Source organism: Mobula hypostoma, chromosome 25 (genome assembly GCF_963921235.1).
Source record: "Mobula hypostoma chromosome 25, sMobHyp1.1, whole genome shotgun sequence".
NCBI classification, from domain to species: Eukaryota; Metazoa; Chordata; class Chondrichthyes; order Myliobatiformes; family Myliobatidae; genus Mobula; species Mobula hypostoma.
Genome location: NC_086121.1, coordinates 29324331 through 29341701, shown reverse-complemented (window position 1 = coordinate 29341701; position 17371 = coordinate 29324331). Strand labels below are relative to the sequence as shown.

The 17371-nt window shown below is 41.8% G+C and overlaps 1 protein-coding gene across 4 annotated transcripts in view; it reads left to right on the top strand.

The window, feature by feature from the left end:
• Positions 1–17371, top strand: part of LOC134337913 (rho guanine nucleotide exchange factor 10-like protein) — a 225223-nt gene that overhangs the window by 167812 nt on the left and 40040 nt on the right. For all 4 annotated transcript variants that reach the window (XM_063033279.1, XM_063033278.1, XM_063033281.1 and 1 more), the window contains 2 exons: positions 1298–1398; positions 3489–3610. In XM_063033279.1, coding sequence (XP_062889349.1) covers positions 1298–1398; positions 3489–3610 — 223 coding nt within the window. The remainder of the gene's footprint in view (positions 1–1297; positions 1399–3488; positions 3611–17371) is intronic.

Below are 17371 nucleotides of genomic sequence, written 5' to 3'. Positions count from 1 at the left end.
CCGTTTGGCCACAGCTATCAATTCCGATTTCCTGGCATCCTCTAATGCCTCCAAGGTCGGCGCCTTTATAAATTCCTCAACCTCCATTTCTGCTGTTTGTCTTTTCTTTCTTTCGGGAATTTTGACCCAATCAATTTACTCTGTCCCAAATTTAGCGTTCAAAATCGCGGACGAGAACCCCACTTATGTTACGTACCCCGTAACTGGGTTGCCAAACCAGCAGAAATGGATCACTCAGTTGGAGTCTGGAGTACTAGAACTAAGAAAGTTTTATTAAAGAAACAAGCAACACAGTAATCGAAAGGATAATAAATGCAACAATTCAACAATGATAACCACACATGTGCACAGAATTAAGATAACAGCATCAATCAAGCTCTATCGTTGTCTAGGGGTAAATGACCAATTTCAAAATGACTCAAAGTTCAGTTCGCAGTAATCGTTGCCATGGCGATGGACAAGGTGGGGGAAGAGAGACAGAGAGAACAACTCATCATTCAGCACAGCTTCACTCACAGACCAGCGAGATTGCTCACGAGCAACTTTTGGGCGGGTCCTTGCTGATGTCACCTGAGGTCACCGACTGTGACCCCTCCTCCAGATGCGGTCGATCCTCTGCAGTGAACCCGGCACCCAGGCAAGGGCGGACACACACCGGGTTCCCGCTGATCGTACCTTTCCACCCTGTGCGTTGTCCGGTACTTCTCACCACTCGTGAGAGGCGCACCGCTTCCAGGGTCTCGTTACCTCGGGTGGCGTGTGTGTCTGTCTTAGTGAACCTGTCCCTTTTTATCCCCCTGCTGGGGTATCGCCTGTCCATCACTTCAAACAGTTCAGGGTTCAAAGGGGGGAGCCGCTCCAGACAGCTCTTCCTCCCACATCCCTTCATTACACATCTCCAGACGCTGCTCCATTGTTCCTTATCTCTCCTTCCCCTGAGGGCAGGTGGCAGACCAACTGCTGATGCCACTGATGCTAGCCCAGGCCAGCAAACATCTTAATTTTATGTGTATTCTCGTAACAGTAACAAAATTAGTAGAATTTCTATATATTTTTTTGAGGACGACATTTTCTAAATCCACTTGCAGAAGGTGCCTTTCAACTGTTTGTAAAAGGGCTTATCTTTTAATCTATAATTCTCAGCACTTGCTCCCCTGAGAGAGCCTTACAAAAATGGCTTAATAACAAATAAACTCCCTTACTTGACTTTTTGAAAACTGGTTAAGATTTCTTCTTTCGAGTAAAACTAAACTGTGATTAATTGTCTTTTTTTTTTCTCCATTCCCTTTCCTTACAGGTCTGGGAGGCCAGTGAGCTTTATGGTGGTATTTAACACGCCAAACGCTCGCAGCAAAATCTCTTGGGTGAATCAGCTGCACATGGCTAAAATTGCACTAAGTAGGTAATGGTCTGGTGATGTACAAACTTATATCCCCTCCCCACCTCCCCATGCACCTGCTAACTTGCTAATGAGAGCTAATGTTGCCTGTTCATAGTCTGGTGATTGAGTTCAGGTACCAGTGACAATGAGCGCTAGAAATTACCAAATTTGTGTGTGGGTGGGAGCTTGAGTATTCATATCAGGGTGGATAAAGCAGAGTTATTTTAACCTCTGTAACTTCACTAGTTCTCTACCAGTGATTATAGCTAGCAGATGAAATAGCTGGACTGCACGAATACGTTTGCATTTTGACTTTGTCCCCACTCTGAACCGTGGGCAGGTCAGTTTAACATGAACGAGCTCCAATAAAGAATCAGCCTTCCCCCACCAGACCCCTGACCCTTGGCTTTTACCAAATTAATAATTTAGTTTGAACGCAGGCAGTGGGATCATTCTCAGCATTAATTGAATCGTGGCTCGAAGACCTGTCAAAATCCTAATAATGGATGGAGTAATTGACCATTTTTAATATAAAAAGTAAGAAAATTGAAGCATAGGCATTCAACTTTCTAAATAAAAGTTTCAAGCTGTTCAAACTGTTTTGATGATGGCAACCTTTTATCCTTGGCCTCGAGCTAATAATTACATCAGTAAATGGAGTTCTTCAAAGCAGAAATGTTTCATCACAGAGAGAAGATGAGATGCAAGTACATGAAGCCATGGCTTAACCTTCGCCAGTAGCTGGTGATGTGTTCTCTCCACTCATTTCATGGAGCATTGTCAAACAATTGCATGTTCCGAGTTGACCTGAAATGACAAACGCCTCCTGCTGGACAGCATGTGTCAGTATTCTGACTCCAACTAATTGCAACATCTGACAAAACTTGCTCTCCAAATTTGATCTGTCAGCTGGTTTTTGAGATTAATTAGCTTTTCTTTTGAGGTGTGTAGGTTGCTTTTCACTTTGAGGGCACTTAATTACCTAGCAATTCATAGCACAGAACGGATTTTAATGGTTTCTGATCTACACAGGCCATAAAATGGTCTCATAACTGCTCTCTGAGATTGTTAGAACATTCTCATTATGGATAAGTGGAAATTATTTAACACCAGTGTTTTAAACAGGAGTTAAATACTGGGTTGTCTTGAAAGCTGCTGTAGTAAATCTTTGCCTGGTTCAACTCTGAGACATGCTAACTGCAAGGCATTGAGATTGGTGTCTGCGAGTCGGTAAGTGCAATGTTTACAGCAAGGCCCAGCAGGACATGTTGCTCAGCTGGGAATATTTTGTTGTGGCTGGATTACGACCTCTTCATGGCTAACACAGACGAAATGCTGGAGGAACTCAGCAGACCAGGCAGCATCTAGGGAAAGGAGTAAATAATCAACGTTTTGGGTCGAGACCTTTCTCCAGGACTGGAAAGGAATGAGAGAAGAAAGAGTAAGAAGATGGGGAGAGGGGAGGAAGGAGTACTAGGTGAAACTGGGAAGGGGTGAGGGGGTTAAATAAAGAGCTGGGAAGTTGATTGATGAAAGAGATAAAGGGCTAGAAAAGGGGGAATCTGATAGACTGTAGAAGACCAGGGAAGATGGAGGAGCACCAGAGGGAGTTGATGGGCAGGCAAGGAGATAAGGTGAGAGAGGGAAACAAGAATAGGGAATAATGAAGGAGAGGAGAGGATGGGCAATTACTGGAAATTCACGAAATCAACATTCATGCCACCAGGTTGGAAGCTACCCACATGGAATTTAAGGTGTTGCTCCTCCAACCTGAGTGTGGCCTCATCGCGGCAATAGAGGAGGCCGTGGGTGTCCTGTTAAGGACTTGGCAGAGTGAGTGGCCATGTGAACGAAGTATCGGGATGAGAAGCTGTGTCACTGTGTGATTATATAACTCAATCACTTCAGGGGAAGATGGTGAAGGAAGCCAGGTGATTTTGAAAAGCGTATTATTTTGAATTGCTCAAATCTAATTTCAGGTGAATTAGAATTAATACGTGAAACTTTATTATTGAAGTGTTCGGAGTGTCATGTAGTATCATTAGAGTCTCTACTTTAAACTCTCTTATCGATTAATTTATCTTCCTTTTCTTTCTCATATCCCCAGCAACAGAGAACCAGCCTGGCTGGTTCTGCATCGAGGATGATGGGAAGACAAAGTCTCCTTTTTGGTGCCCTTTACTTGCCTGTCGTATGCCCATGTATGGCTCAAAGTGTCAGGACCTGAAGGTAAGGTAGGAAAAGGCCTCAAGCAGTCCCATGATCTTTAAAATGTTTATGTATATGTGTTGGTCTTTTTGTTTCTGAAGAGTGATCATGTTTTCAAGTAGCACATATTGCACTAGAAGAGTGGTATGATGGTACAGCAGTTAGTGCTGCCTCCTGACATGCCCAGGAATCCAGGTTTAATCCTGACCTCTCCATAATCACTGGGGCTTTCCACTGGGTGGTTTGATTTCCTTCCACATTCCAAAGAGGTGCTGATAGATTTCTGCAAAATATCTGTTGGTGTAGATTAGCGGCAGAAATCACATCAAAGTCAAAGTCAAGTTCATTGTCACATGCACACCGACATGCACTGAAAAACATACTTGCAGCCAGATCACAAGCACATAACATCATATAAGCAGCATTCACAAGAAAAACATAATTTACACAATTTTTTTTACAAGGAAGGTCACAATTTTTAAGCAAAAAAAAGAGTCAATTTTAGCGCAGAGGTCGTAGTCTTGCAAAACCATAGTAATTAGTGTTTTCCTGGTTGGTTGGTTCAAGAACGGATTAGTTGAAGGAAAGTAGTTGGTCTTGAACCTGGTTGTGTGGAACTTCAGGCTTTTGTATGTCCTGTCTGTGAAAAGATGGCTTGGTCTGGATAGCGGGGCCTTTGGTAAGCGTTGCCTTGTGAGGCAGTGCCTCTTGTAGTTTCTGTGAATGGTGGGGAGAGATGTGCCCATGATCTACTGAGCAGAGTCCACTGCTCTCGGCAGCTTCTTGTGCGCACTTGCAGTACCAGATAATGGTGCACGCAACCAGGACATTTTCAGCAGTACATGTGCGGAAGTATGTTTCGGTGAGTGGTGATAAGTCTGCGAAGGAAGTAAAGAAACTGGCATGCTTGTGATTGCACCTGTGTGCTGGGTCCATGATGAATCCTCCGATATATTAATACCCAGGAATTTGAAGCTGCTGTACTCAGGTCTTTGGTTTTGCTGGTGGTCAGCGATAAGCTGTTGTTGCAATGCCGCTCAACCAGATGGACAGAGAGTAAGTTACAGGTATAAAGGGCAATAAGGAGGGAGAGTGGAGCTAATGAAACCAGTCTGGACCCACTGCACCTAATAGTCACCTCTTTTGCCATCATAAGGTAAGGACATCCCAAATCATTTCTAATCACGAGGATTAATTCCTATGACGTATAGATGTGCCGTGGAGAGCATTCTGACAGGCTGCAGCACTGTCTGGTATGGGGGGGGGGGCTGCTGCACAGGACCGGAAGAAGCTGCAGAGGGTTGTAAATTTACTCGGCTCCATCTTGGCTACTAGCCTACAAAGTACCCTGGAACCCAGGACATCTTCAAGGACTAGTGTCTCAGGAAGGCAGCATCCATTATTAAGGATGCCCAGCACTCAGGGCATGCCCTTTTCTCACTGTTACCATCAGATAGGAGGTACAGAAGCCTGAAGGCACACACTCAGTGATTCAGGAACAGCTTCTGCCCCTCTGTGATCTGATTCCTAAATGGACATTGAACCCTTGAACACTACCTCACTTTTTAAATATATATTATTTCTGTTTTTTGCACAATTTGTAATCTTTCAATATTCGTATACTGTAATTGATTTATTTATTATTTTTAAAATATTTTTCTTTATATTATGCATTGCATTGAACTGCTACTGCTAATTTAACAAATTTCACGACACATGCCAGTGATAATAAACCTTATTCTGATTCTGAAATGGATCCCACTACGGACACAGTTTTACATAACTATGTATGATTTTTGGGAATTAATTTTCATTGTTTTACTTAATCACCAGTCCCCTTGGGCAAAATATGACATGAGTGTAGTCTGCTTTTGTTTGTAAAGTTTTGTGATGCAATTCATTCCGTCTACTTCGTGCCTAAAATGACAGGCGGCTTCCGCTGGTGGTGGTCTGTGACCTTTCAGATGCTACTATCTTAAATCAAAGCACATGACTTCTGCCCACTTTGGCCCGTTCCAAGTGCATTTTAATCTGGCAGCTGTGCTTGGTTACTCCAGACAGTGTGTGTGATGCTATTCAGTACAATTCATCATTTGAGCACCTGGCTTTGCCTTTGTCTGTACTTAGTGTGAGGCCCTCCTCATCAGAAAAATTACTGTGAAATACATAGTTTGATTTTCAGAGCCAGAGCAAAGCAATATGACCAAAGAAACCAGCGCCTCTTCCAGTATTACCACCTTGCAATATTACATGGTCCCTTTTCTCTCCAAAAGTCTTGAATCCATTATGGTCAACTTCTGTAGCCTTTGTGGCTACTTTCCTCTCTGATTTTTAATGTTTAGTTTTCACACGTACAGTATAATGTCTCAGATTGTGCACGAAAGGCAATGAATGGGTTGGCTTAAAATAGGGGCTAGAAAAAGCTTAAGTGAAAGACTTTTGAGTAAGTGCATGGATAGGAAAGGTTTAGAGGGGTATGGGCCAAAGACATGGAAATGGGACTAGCTTAGGTGGTCACCTTGGTCGTCGTGGAGGAGTTGAGCTGAACGACCTGTTTTCATGTTGATGTACTCTATGGCTTAAAAGTCATTAGCTGGGGTGAACCCATTTGTTGAGGTATACTGCACTTCCAGTTTGCAATTCCCCCCCCAGGCAGCTGATGAAGAAAATTTGCTTGCCATTGTATCACAATTCTCGTTATGATGCATTTAGGAATTGAAATTGGAGGGGTTTTGAAAGAAATGATCTTGTGGATGTTGGATACTTGTGGGGAGTAACCCTGAATTAAATGGTGGGGTGAGGGTGATGAGAGTGGAAAATAGATGAATTGTGTAATGTACACCACTTGTGCCACCCACTGTGTTATTTGGGCAATTATTCTCAGCCTTTTTGACTCCAATATTTTGGATTTGCAAAATTAAAATTTAGCAGTCTCAGAATAGCAGACTGAAATCCAGTGCTATCTAAATGCTAATCACTAATTGGAAGCTGGAAGGGGAATGTAGTAAATGAATCTAAGTGAAACATTTGGCTGATGGCTTATTAAAAGATAATTTTTTTTTGGATGAGTGGAAGAGGTGGACTAGCAGCTTGGAAAGGTGAAATGGTTGTACTTTTTAATCTGTTCCTGGAGCTTTGTAGGCAGTTGTTCACACATCAAGGTGCAGCAAAAAGCAAACAGGACGAATCAGTACTTGCTGCATTTTGCCAGCACTGTGCAAGTAGTTCTTCTACAAAGAAGGCTTGTAGACAGTGATACTCAAAGACTACTTTGCTCTTTGGTGCCAAGAATCATTTGCACTCATTTCCAAGACCAGAGCAGGTAGATTGAGATGAGACTAGACCAATCATGGGAAAACGCTGACACTAACTAAAGAATTTTGCCTTCTCTGCTGATAATAATCCTAGGACTTTCATGCAAATATAACACTCCCAAAGTTGTAGTCTGTTGTTAATAATGATACTCCCAAGTTTAACTCCTCACAAAGTTAGCAGTGTAGCACAACTTACAATTCCCCAGCATCTGTATTGGAGAATTTGTCAAAGTAACCTCTGCCAGATTAAACATGGTGCAGGAACAGAGTCTTTATCTGTTTTAATGGAGAGGCAGAATTTAATTTAATTTATTTTTTAAATTTAATTTTAATTTATTTTAAGATCTTTTTATTTTAATTATTTGTAAAGTATATTTAAGTAATATGAATTTTATTATTTATTTTTGTACAGCTTGTGCATTAATAATTTTAGAATGCTTAGAGTGATTCTGTATGTTAAAATATCAGAAACATGCATGGTGTTTAACAGTTGGCTAAGCTAGGAGGCATGGTTTGGTTAGCTCCGTATATTTCATGGGAAAATCCTTTTCTGGTTCTCTGCTCCATTATTAAACATGGAGCATCCTTCAGTTAGCTTTCCTTCCTGTCAAATACTCCTGACTGATCTACTCGAGACTGAGCTTTTGGTTAAGAAACCAGCATCTGGTAAATGGTTAGTCCTCTTAGACCTGTGCTCCAGCATTAGTCAACAGCAATAGCTCTCATTTACCTTGTATTTTAATGTAATGATGCTTCCCAAAGGGAAAGAAGACGGCATTATTAAAACTTACGATTGGTCCAATATGAAACTAAGGAAGAAGGAACTGCTTTTTGTTACCCTTATTGGAACAGGGTGTTAGAAACAGGAGCAGGCAAAAGAATGATTGAATCTTTCAGTGCAATTATGCAGATTACTTCATAAGATGACTGCGTGTTCTATCGCAGTGCCTTCTGTAGCGTCAACCAGAGGTGATGTCTTTTATAAAGTTAATTTTTAAGATCCTGAGACCCTGCTGGACATTAAGAACTTCATAGCTTTGCAGGTCTACTTGATCAGTGAGCTGTTCATTGGTGGAGAAAGTGAAGGAGCTGGACTTTGTGTGGATCACGCTGCTGCCTGCATCAGGGAGGCATCAGATGAGTCGGTGCGCGATGGCGATGTGCAGTCTAACAGCAAGTGTTCATCTTAGTCAACTTTCCTGTGCTCAACCTTGTTGGACATTGATAATGTAGAATGCTGCAAGTCTAATTCACGGCACCTGGCAGTCTGCTGAACTTTACTTCTAGCAGCTTGAGGATCTGTAGGTTTCTCTCGATTGGTGAACGCTTATACTTGGCTAGGTCAGCACTTTTAGCTTCAATGATGGGGGACCACTCAGTGGATTTGGCTTTGACCCAGTCATTTGTTTTTGAGTTCCTCTTCCCAAAGAAAACTAAGACTGGGCTGTAGATGGTATTCTGCAGAAGTTCCCATTTCTCTGTGACAGAGTTTCCAGGCCTTTGGGCAATTAGTTCTTTCTTGAAGGACTTAGCAAACTACTACAGCAGGTCTCAGTGAGACATCTCCCTCACATCAATGTGAGGGTCCCCTTCTTGTTTAGCACAATGGAGTTTCTTTGACTGCAGCCATGCAACACACCAGAGAATGGTCTATGTCGCAGTCTGTGCTATGGTGGAAACATGCCAAAAGCACACTGCCAAGGAATGAGCACCTGACCAGGGTCAAGTCCAGCTGAAGCCAACGTCGGGAGTAAGAGTGTCTTGAGGAAACCTTGTATTGAAACTTGGTCCAGAAGTGTGAGTTGACGATACATAGATTATGGTAGGTGCAGAACTCCAGCAGTTGCTGTTCACTCTTGTTCATCTTGTCCATGCCAAAGTGACCTAGGCAGGAGGGCCATGAGTTATGATCTGTACCCACTCTAGTTTTAAACGAGAACAAGACGTTCCTTACTGAGGGTATTCCTGAGGGTGACTGCAAAGTTCTTATAAAACGTACGTTTTGCCTCAGCTGTGGAGTCTAAAATGGGAGCGTACACACTGACAAGAGTAACTGGACCTTCGGTGGTGTTGAGGTGAAGAGTAAACTGTCACTCAGATCCATTGCTGTCTGGTTCCTCTGTCTTCCACAATGTGTTCCTCACTGCAATGCCTACTCCATGCTCTCTGGGATAGTCAGGGCCCTTTCCTTACCAGGAAAGGGCGTAGTCTTTCTCGTTTAGTGTGCCCAAGTCATCCAGATTCTCTTGGAGGGTGGCTATGTCCACATGAAGTCTCTTGACTGTTTATAACAGGGTTATCATAGAGGCCAGTCATCATTATCCAAACATTCCAAGATCCCAGTTTTAGATCTGGTCTCTTGTGTTGTCTTGACTGATGCAGTGTTTTCAGTCTGCAGGTCGGATAATACCTAGTCCTCGTGCACTCAATGAGGAAAGCAGACCTTGGCGGGACAGCCCCCTTTCGACTGGGGGCTGCACAGCTGAAGGCGGGCAGCAGCTGTCCAGTGAGATCCAAGAATCCCTTTATCCATCCGAAGCAATCCTGGTGCTAGGTTCCACAACAATAAAGCGTAGAGACTTGGAACTGGTAACGACTGCTTCGTGTGCTGTGTCAACGCCATGAGACGAAGCAGCAGTGTCCTCGTCTGAATGGTGTCAACGCTGCAAGGTGAAATCAGTACGCAGGCCAGGGCAGTATGATGTGGAGAGCAAGCTGTTGTCCGTGCAGCAGACTCCTCCTCTCTACACGGCTGACAAATCCAAAGGAATGGCAGAGACTGATGCAGTTCAGCATTGCAGGAGTTGCCAGTCAGCATTGAACTCAACATAGGACTGCCTTTGGGACTCCAGCTCCGGATTCTTCCTTGGGGTTTACTCCCAAAGCTTTGCTCATGACTGGGCATAGCTGCAAGGCAGTGAACGTTTGGGATCAGAATTTTCCTTGGCTTAGATGAACTGCCAACCACAGCTGATGAGTCCCATCTGCCATGTTTGCCTCGTGTTCTGTATAGTTGTACAAGAACATCTGGCCTTTGCACTCTGCCTCCTTGTTGACATCATGAAAAGTTGGTCTTTTCCTCTCCACCCTTTTGCTGTCAGTCAGCAGCTATGGAGGTGTGACCTGTCTCAAGTGGAACAGTACATCAGTATGAAAAATGAAGTCTATAATGTCAACCTTGTTGAACGGCTATAAACTTTAGATTAATGTTCTACCTGATCTTCTGAGGTAGCGTATAAACCCAAAGCATTAACTTCCTTTTTCACAAAGATTCCACCTTTCTAGTGCAGCTCCAGCATTTTCTGCCTTTCCTTATTTTCTGGGATAGGTTTTCTTTTATTACTGTTTTGTAGCCATGATGGGCAAATTGCTGTTTAGAGCTTGCAAGAATCTAGTTTATTTGGCAACTGACCGCAGCTCTAGTTAAAGGATCAATAAATCCACCTGTTCCTCCCAGGAGTGAATTCAAGCTCTTCTATAACCCCTTTCTCTCAATTATCAGGGCATTTAAGGTATATTAGGTGATTAGGTATAATACTTGAAGAGGAGGTTGAAGAATGATCTCCACTTGTTGAGTTTATTTCTGTGCACTTTCTGATATGTCCCAAAATATGTTGTTTAAAGTTAGCTTTTTCTGCTTATTCCTGCTGTCCAATATTAACAAATTACATGTGGATAATTGATGTTGCTGTCATATCTATGTACATTGCCTTCACAGTATGAGGCATTTAAGAATTTGGGCCTTTAGGTTCACTGGTTAAGATGGCTGAATGAATGGGTTTCTGTCAGCTTTTATGGTTTGAGGGTTATTTTCTCTGTAACCCAAGTACAACATTTTTTCACTCTTCAGCTCATACTTCATACTGCAGTATGGATATGTTCCAACCTTGAAGATTTTCTTCTACTAAGATATTAAGCTAATGGAAGGACATAAAAGCAGTAAATAAATTATTGACTCTGTCAGCTGTTTAAGTGACAATTGGCTAATAGGAAAAATAATGAAGTCACATTGTTGTTTGAAATAATATCACCAAAGGGGACTATAGGGCTTTAAGCTTTATGTTTTCCCCAACTGAAAACATCTCTGGTGTAGCACCCTCTCAGTCCAGTATTAATGAATCAGCCTCGAGTTGTACTTCAGTTCCTGGAATGTGGATTCAAACTTTGGCTTTCCAACTCGGGAGTGTTCCCACTGAGCTGGGACTGATTGCTAAATTGTTGGTGCAACATCTGTGGAGTTAAGCCAATATACTTTGAGATTAGTTGCTTGGGAAAAGTCTGCATGATATGTTACAGTTACTTAACTAAATCATGCAAGTGGAACTGCTGTATTGATTTACACCTGTATTGTTGATAACCTTGTGGTGTTTGAGTAGGAAGTAAAAAGACCTAGTAACAAAGTTGAAATGTTTATTTTAAATAATAATCAAGAAATTTGGCTCATCATAATTGTACTGATCAAAACAATAAGTTACCTTGCTGAATTTCAACTTCCAGCATTGGGTCTATAACTGTGTGACTTCCGGTGAGATAGCGATTGGTTTGTCGCTTAAAACCGTCGCTCCGTTTCATTTCTTACCTCCGCACTTCTTATCTTCCTTTTTCTACTTCAGATTGCTAGTTTTTTCTTGTTCTCTTACCTGGCTTACGAGCTGGGAAAAAAAGAAGTTTCTGCGACTGTCTCCGGCTCTACCGACATCATCGCCATTCTGGACCAGCACCGGCAAGATATTATATCTGAATTTAAGACTTCCTTTAGTTCGTTGGAGTCAAAATTGGATCAAATTAATTCCAAAGTGGAGGAACATGCCTCTCGTCTTTGTCATCTTGACTTAGAAACCGGAGATTTAAAAGGTCAGATTCAGTAGCTGGAAGCCGTTTGTTCTAACTTGAGTGAGAACAATGCCAAGTTATCATCAAAAATAGCTGATCTCGAAGGTCGGAGCAGAAGGCACAGCTTACATATCCTCAGTCTGCCAGAGGCTATCGAAAGCGGAGCTCCTGTTGATTTCTTTTCCTCTTTACTTTGTGAGGTCTTTGGGAAAGATATTCTTCCCAATTTACCTGAGTTAGAGCCCACCGTATACAGGTATTTCATTCTAAGCCCGAATTGGGCTCCTGGCCACACCCAGTTATGCTTTGTTTTCATCGCTATCAGGTGAAAAACCTTTTGATTATGGAAGCATGTCGCAGAGGAAAATTGGATTATAAAGGACATTCCATTCGTATTGTTGAAGATTACACTTCCCAGGTTATGAGGCTGTGTGCTGAATATAAAGGTGTAATGAAAGAGTTTTATAATCGAGGACTCAGGCCTTCGCTACATTATCCCGCCCATCTCCAAATAATTCTTAGTACTGGGGACAGAAAATGGTTCAAATCAGTTACAGAAGCTCAGGAATTCATCGAAGGTCTCCCTGCCGTGATGACTTCTTCAGACTCGATCCGACTATTTAAAATGGCTGATTACTATTTTTTTCTCTCTCCTTAGTTTTTTTTTCCTTGTAAATTAAATTTTCATATCACTGAAAATGGTTTATTTCTGGTATAAGAAGTTCAGAAATTTACGGAAAGTTTCCTTGTTTAGGTCTCTCTTTTAGAGTCGATTTGATTTAAAATGGCCGATTGCTTTTTTTTTCTCTCTTTGTTTTTTTCTTATTTTCTTACATTTTTTGTTTTCCCTTTCAATTTAATTTTTATATTACTGAAAATGATTTAACTTTGCTATAAGAAGTTTAGAAATTCACTGAAACTTTAATTACTGAAAATGGTTTTTTCTCTGTTATAAGTTCAGAAATTTATCGAAAGTCTCTTTGTTATGGTGTCCCCTGCAGACTCGATTTGATTATTAAAAAGTACCGATTGGTACTTTTTTATTTCTCTTTTTTTCCCTGTTCTTCTTTACACTTTATTTTTTTTAATTACTGTATTTTTCTATCTCTTCGCAGGTTTGGTAATCTAGATTATTATCTCAATGTTAAGTCTAATACTTTTTAATAGTTTTGCTTTTTTTTCTTAATGTATAATTTTAATTCGAAGTGCATAAGCCTTCTGTTTTTTAAAATATTGTTAATTAAACGGAGCTTATGAAGTTATACCGATACTGGAAGTTGGGGTTAGGGTTAGTTTCTTTCTGAAGAGCTTGCTGCTGTTCTTTGGTAGCCTTCTTGCTTTGGGTTCTGAGGGGGTGGAGGGTTTCCCAGTGCCAACACTATTTAAACAATCTTTAGTTACTCTCTGTTACTCAGGACTTTTTTCCGTCCTGATTTTCTTGTTTTTTATTTCTGCCCCAGAGCTGTTATTAGAATGTTTGTCCATATTTATTCCACTACCTTATATGTTTTTATATGACAATGGTTAGCCCGTTGAATTTTATAAGCTGGAAGGTTAAGGGATTGAATCATCCTGTTAAAAGAAGGAAGGTGTTTTCACATCTCAAGCAGCTCAAAGCTGACATTGCTTTTTTGCAAGAAACGCATATTCGTAGTTTTGATAACTCTCGCCTTATGTCTAGGTGGGTGGAACAGCACTTCCATTCTGCTTTTCCGGCTAAAGCCAGGGGGGTTTCAATTCTTATTAATCAGAATGTTTCCTTTGAGCTTCATAACAAAATTTCATAACAAAAATGGTCTTTTTATTATTGTCTCTGGGAAATTGTATAATAATAGGGTAATCTTGGCTAATCTCTGTGCTCCCAACTCAGACGATGTGGACTTTTTTGACCGTTTTTTTCCTTTATTGCCTGACTTGAGTTTATATTCCCTCATATTGGGTGGTGATTTTAATTGTTGGTTAGATCCACTGTTGGATCGATCCTCTTCTGTTCCTAGACTCCCTAGTAAATCTGCTTTATCTATCCATTCTTTCCTTTCTAATTATGGTATTTTTGTGTGGCAGTTTTTCCATCCTACTGAGAGAGATTATTTTTTCTCACATGTCCATCATACTTTTACTAGAATGGATTATGTCTTAATGGATAATCAGTTGATTCCATCTGTTCGCTCTTGCGACTATCAGAGCATAGTGATTTCAGATCATGCTCCAGTCACCCTGTCAATAAGTTTCTCTGGTTCTCGTCAAATAAATAAACATTGGTGTTTTAATCTGACCCTGTTGTCGGATAATGATTTTGTAAAATTTATGAAGGACCAGATAACTTTGTTTCTAAGTACTAACATGTCATCTGCAATCTCATTCCAGGTCGTCTGAGATGCCATGAAAGCATATTTGAGGGGTGAAATAATCTCATACACTGTAAATCTGAAAAGAAAAGACTCGTTTAGAGCATTTAGATTTGATCGGTCAAATTAAAGCAATATACCAATTATATGCCCAGACTAAAAATCCTGAATTGTATAAGAAGAGAGTAGTAGTTGTCTCCTTTTTCCTCCATTACAAAAAGAAACAATCACACAACTTCCAATCATTCCTCATTGCTGAGTTCTCCTGGCAACCACACTGGTGAATCTCCACATCCCCTTCAGTGTGTTCACCTCTTTCCTATAGTGATAGGAAGAGCACACAGTTCCCAGGCTGTGTTCTAATTGGTAGTGAATTTGATTCTGACATAACCTCCCTGATTCTGTATTCTACGCTTCTACTGATTAAAGAAAGCATCCTTTCATGACTTCTCAACCACCTCATTGAGATCTACTATATTTAAACTTCAGTAAATGTACATACTGAATTCTCTTTGCTCCTCCACTCTCTTTGGCTGTCCATGCAGCCTTGGATCACCTGGACAATCCAAATACCTATGTCAGGAAGTTTTTTAATTGACTACAGCTCAGTGTTTACCACCATCATTCCTACAGTTCTGATCGAAAAATTCCAGATCCTGGGCCTCTGTACTTCCTTCTGCAGTTGGATCCTTGATTGTAGACCATTATCTGTGTGGATCAGAAACATCATCTCCACCTCGCTGATAATCAAAACTGGCACACCTGAGGGATGTGTGCTTAGCCCACTGCTCTACTCCCTCCACACCCATGACTGTGTGGCTCAGTGCGGCTCAAAACCCATTTGTAAATTTACTGATGACACAACCGTTGTTGGCAGAATTTCAGATGGCGATGAACGGGCGTACAACAGCTAGTTGAGTGGTGTGCACTCAATGCCAGTAAGAGCAAAGAACTGACTGTGGACTTCAGAAAGAGTAAGATGAGGGAAAACACACCAGTCCTCGTCAAAGGATCAGAAGTAGAGAGCATGAGCAATTTCAAATTCCTGGGTGTCAATGTGAGGATCTAACCGGGGAACACATCAATGTCATTACAAAGAAGGCATGACAGCGGCTATATTTCATTAGGTAGTTGGGGAGATCTGGTATATCACCAAAAACAAGTATTTCTACAGATGTTCCATGGAGAGCATTCTTTCTGGCTGCAACACTGTTGGCGCGTGGTCAAGTGGTTAAGGCGTCAGTCTAGTGATCTGAAGGTCGCTAGTTCGAGCCTCAGCTGAGGCAGCGTGTTGTGTCCTTGAGCAAGGCACTTAACTACACATTGCTCTGCAATGACACTGGTGCCAAGCTGTATCAGCCCTAGTGCCCTTCCCTTGGACAACACCGGTGGTGTGGAGAGGGGAGACTTGCAACATGAGCAACTGCTGGTCTTCCATACAACCTCGCCCAGGACTGCGCCCTGGAAACCTTCCAAAGGCCCAAATCCATGGTCTCACAAGATTAACAGATGCCGACTATCTGTTAACGGGCGGGGGGGGGGCAAGTGGTGTTAGCTACTGCACGGGATCAAAAGCTGTAGAGAGTTGTGAACTTGGCTCCATCATGAGCACTAACCTTCATAGTATCCAGGACATCTTCAAGGAGCAATGTCTCATAAATACAGCATCCATCATTAAGGACCCGCACCATTACCAGGTAATGCTTTGTTATCATTGCTTCCATTTGGAAGGAGATACAGAAGAGTGAAGGCACATACTCAATGATTCAGGAACAGTTTCTTTCCCTCTTACCATCCAATTTCTGAATGGACATGAACCCATGAACACTAATTCACTCAAATAACGAATTCTGCAGATGCTGGAAATTCAAGCAACACACATCAAAGTTGCTGGTGAACGCAGCAGGCCAGGCAGCATCTCTAGGAACGGGTACAGTCGACGTTTCAGGCCAAGACCCTTCGTCAGGACTAACTAAAGGAAGAGTTAGTAAGAGATTTGAAAGTGGGAGTGAGATCCTGCTTTGACGAGAGCCAGAGTCAATAAAATGTGAGTACCTGGGATCCTCAGAGAACAAATTTCATAATGTGTGATGCTGATATTAAACCTGATTCTGATTAATCTCCCATTTACTGTACACTTCCTCCCCATGTTGCACCTCATCATGTTTATTACATCCCATTTTCTCCACTCTGTTATTGTTTTACCTTGTATTACTTTAATGCACTGTTGTAACGAATTGAAACGTATCAGCAATTCGCAGGAAAGGCTTTACTCTGTACCTCGGTAACATGACAATAATAAACCAATTTGACAACTTCATTTGTTACGTTTCTACCTAACTGATGAACTGATCAGTTCCTGCAGTCCTTCTTTCTCAGTCAACCACATGATTAATTTTTGTATCATTGCAAGTTGCTTTATCCTGGCTCTTTAAGTTTAAGGTAAATTAATAATATAGTTTAAAAAGAAAGTGAGTGAGGAGAAAGCTTTCTCAAACTCCTCCAGTAATGTTTTTTCAGTCACTAAAACACTTATCAAACATTACCCCGTTTCCTGCCACTGAATAATTTCTGTATCCAATTTGTCACTCATTCAAAGTTCAAAAAGTTCGAAGTAAATTTTATTATCAAAGTACCTATATAATTGTAGTGACACCTCTAGTGTGGTAGTGCTTGTCGCTCTCACTTTCAGCTTCCACGACTGGCTAGCAGTCTCACGAGAAGGAGAGCTGAGTGTGTAAATCTCTCCCTGCCAGTACATAGCTTCTCCAACATCAAGCCTCAAGTAGTGCCTCTTCGCTGGCGACACACAGAAACTCAACTCCTTTTGGACTCGGGCTGAACTGCAGAGGACGGGGAGAGGTCTGGCCCCTATACACGTAGCACACGGGCCCACAGGTGCGTGGACACACCCTGGTGCTCATGAACCAGATCCCTAGGTATGGGTGAATAACTGCACTGCCTTGTGGGCAGCCTCGGGAGAGACGAAGGCTACGGGAGTAAACCCAGACAGCAAATCCAGATTGGAGCCCCTAAGGCTGATGGACATCATTGAACATCCTTCTGGCAGCTCCTGCAGCCAAGCTGGTGCCAAACATATTGCTTCATAAGCTTTCCTGTGGACTACACTGGTTAGACCAAGAGGGGATCTTGACGACTGGGCATTTCAGGATCTCTGTACCTTCTGTCCAGACTTGTGATGATGATCATCATCACCCATTGTCCTTCGAGACAAAACAGATGCCAACCACCAGGTGTATCACCATATACAACCCTGAGATTTATTT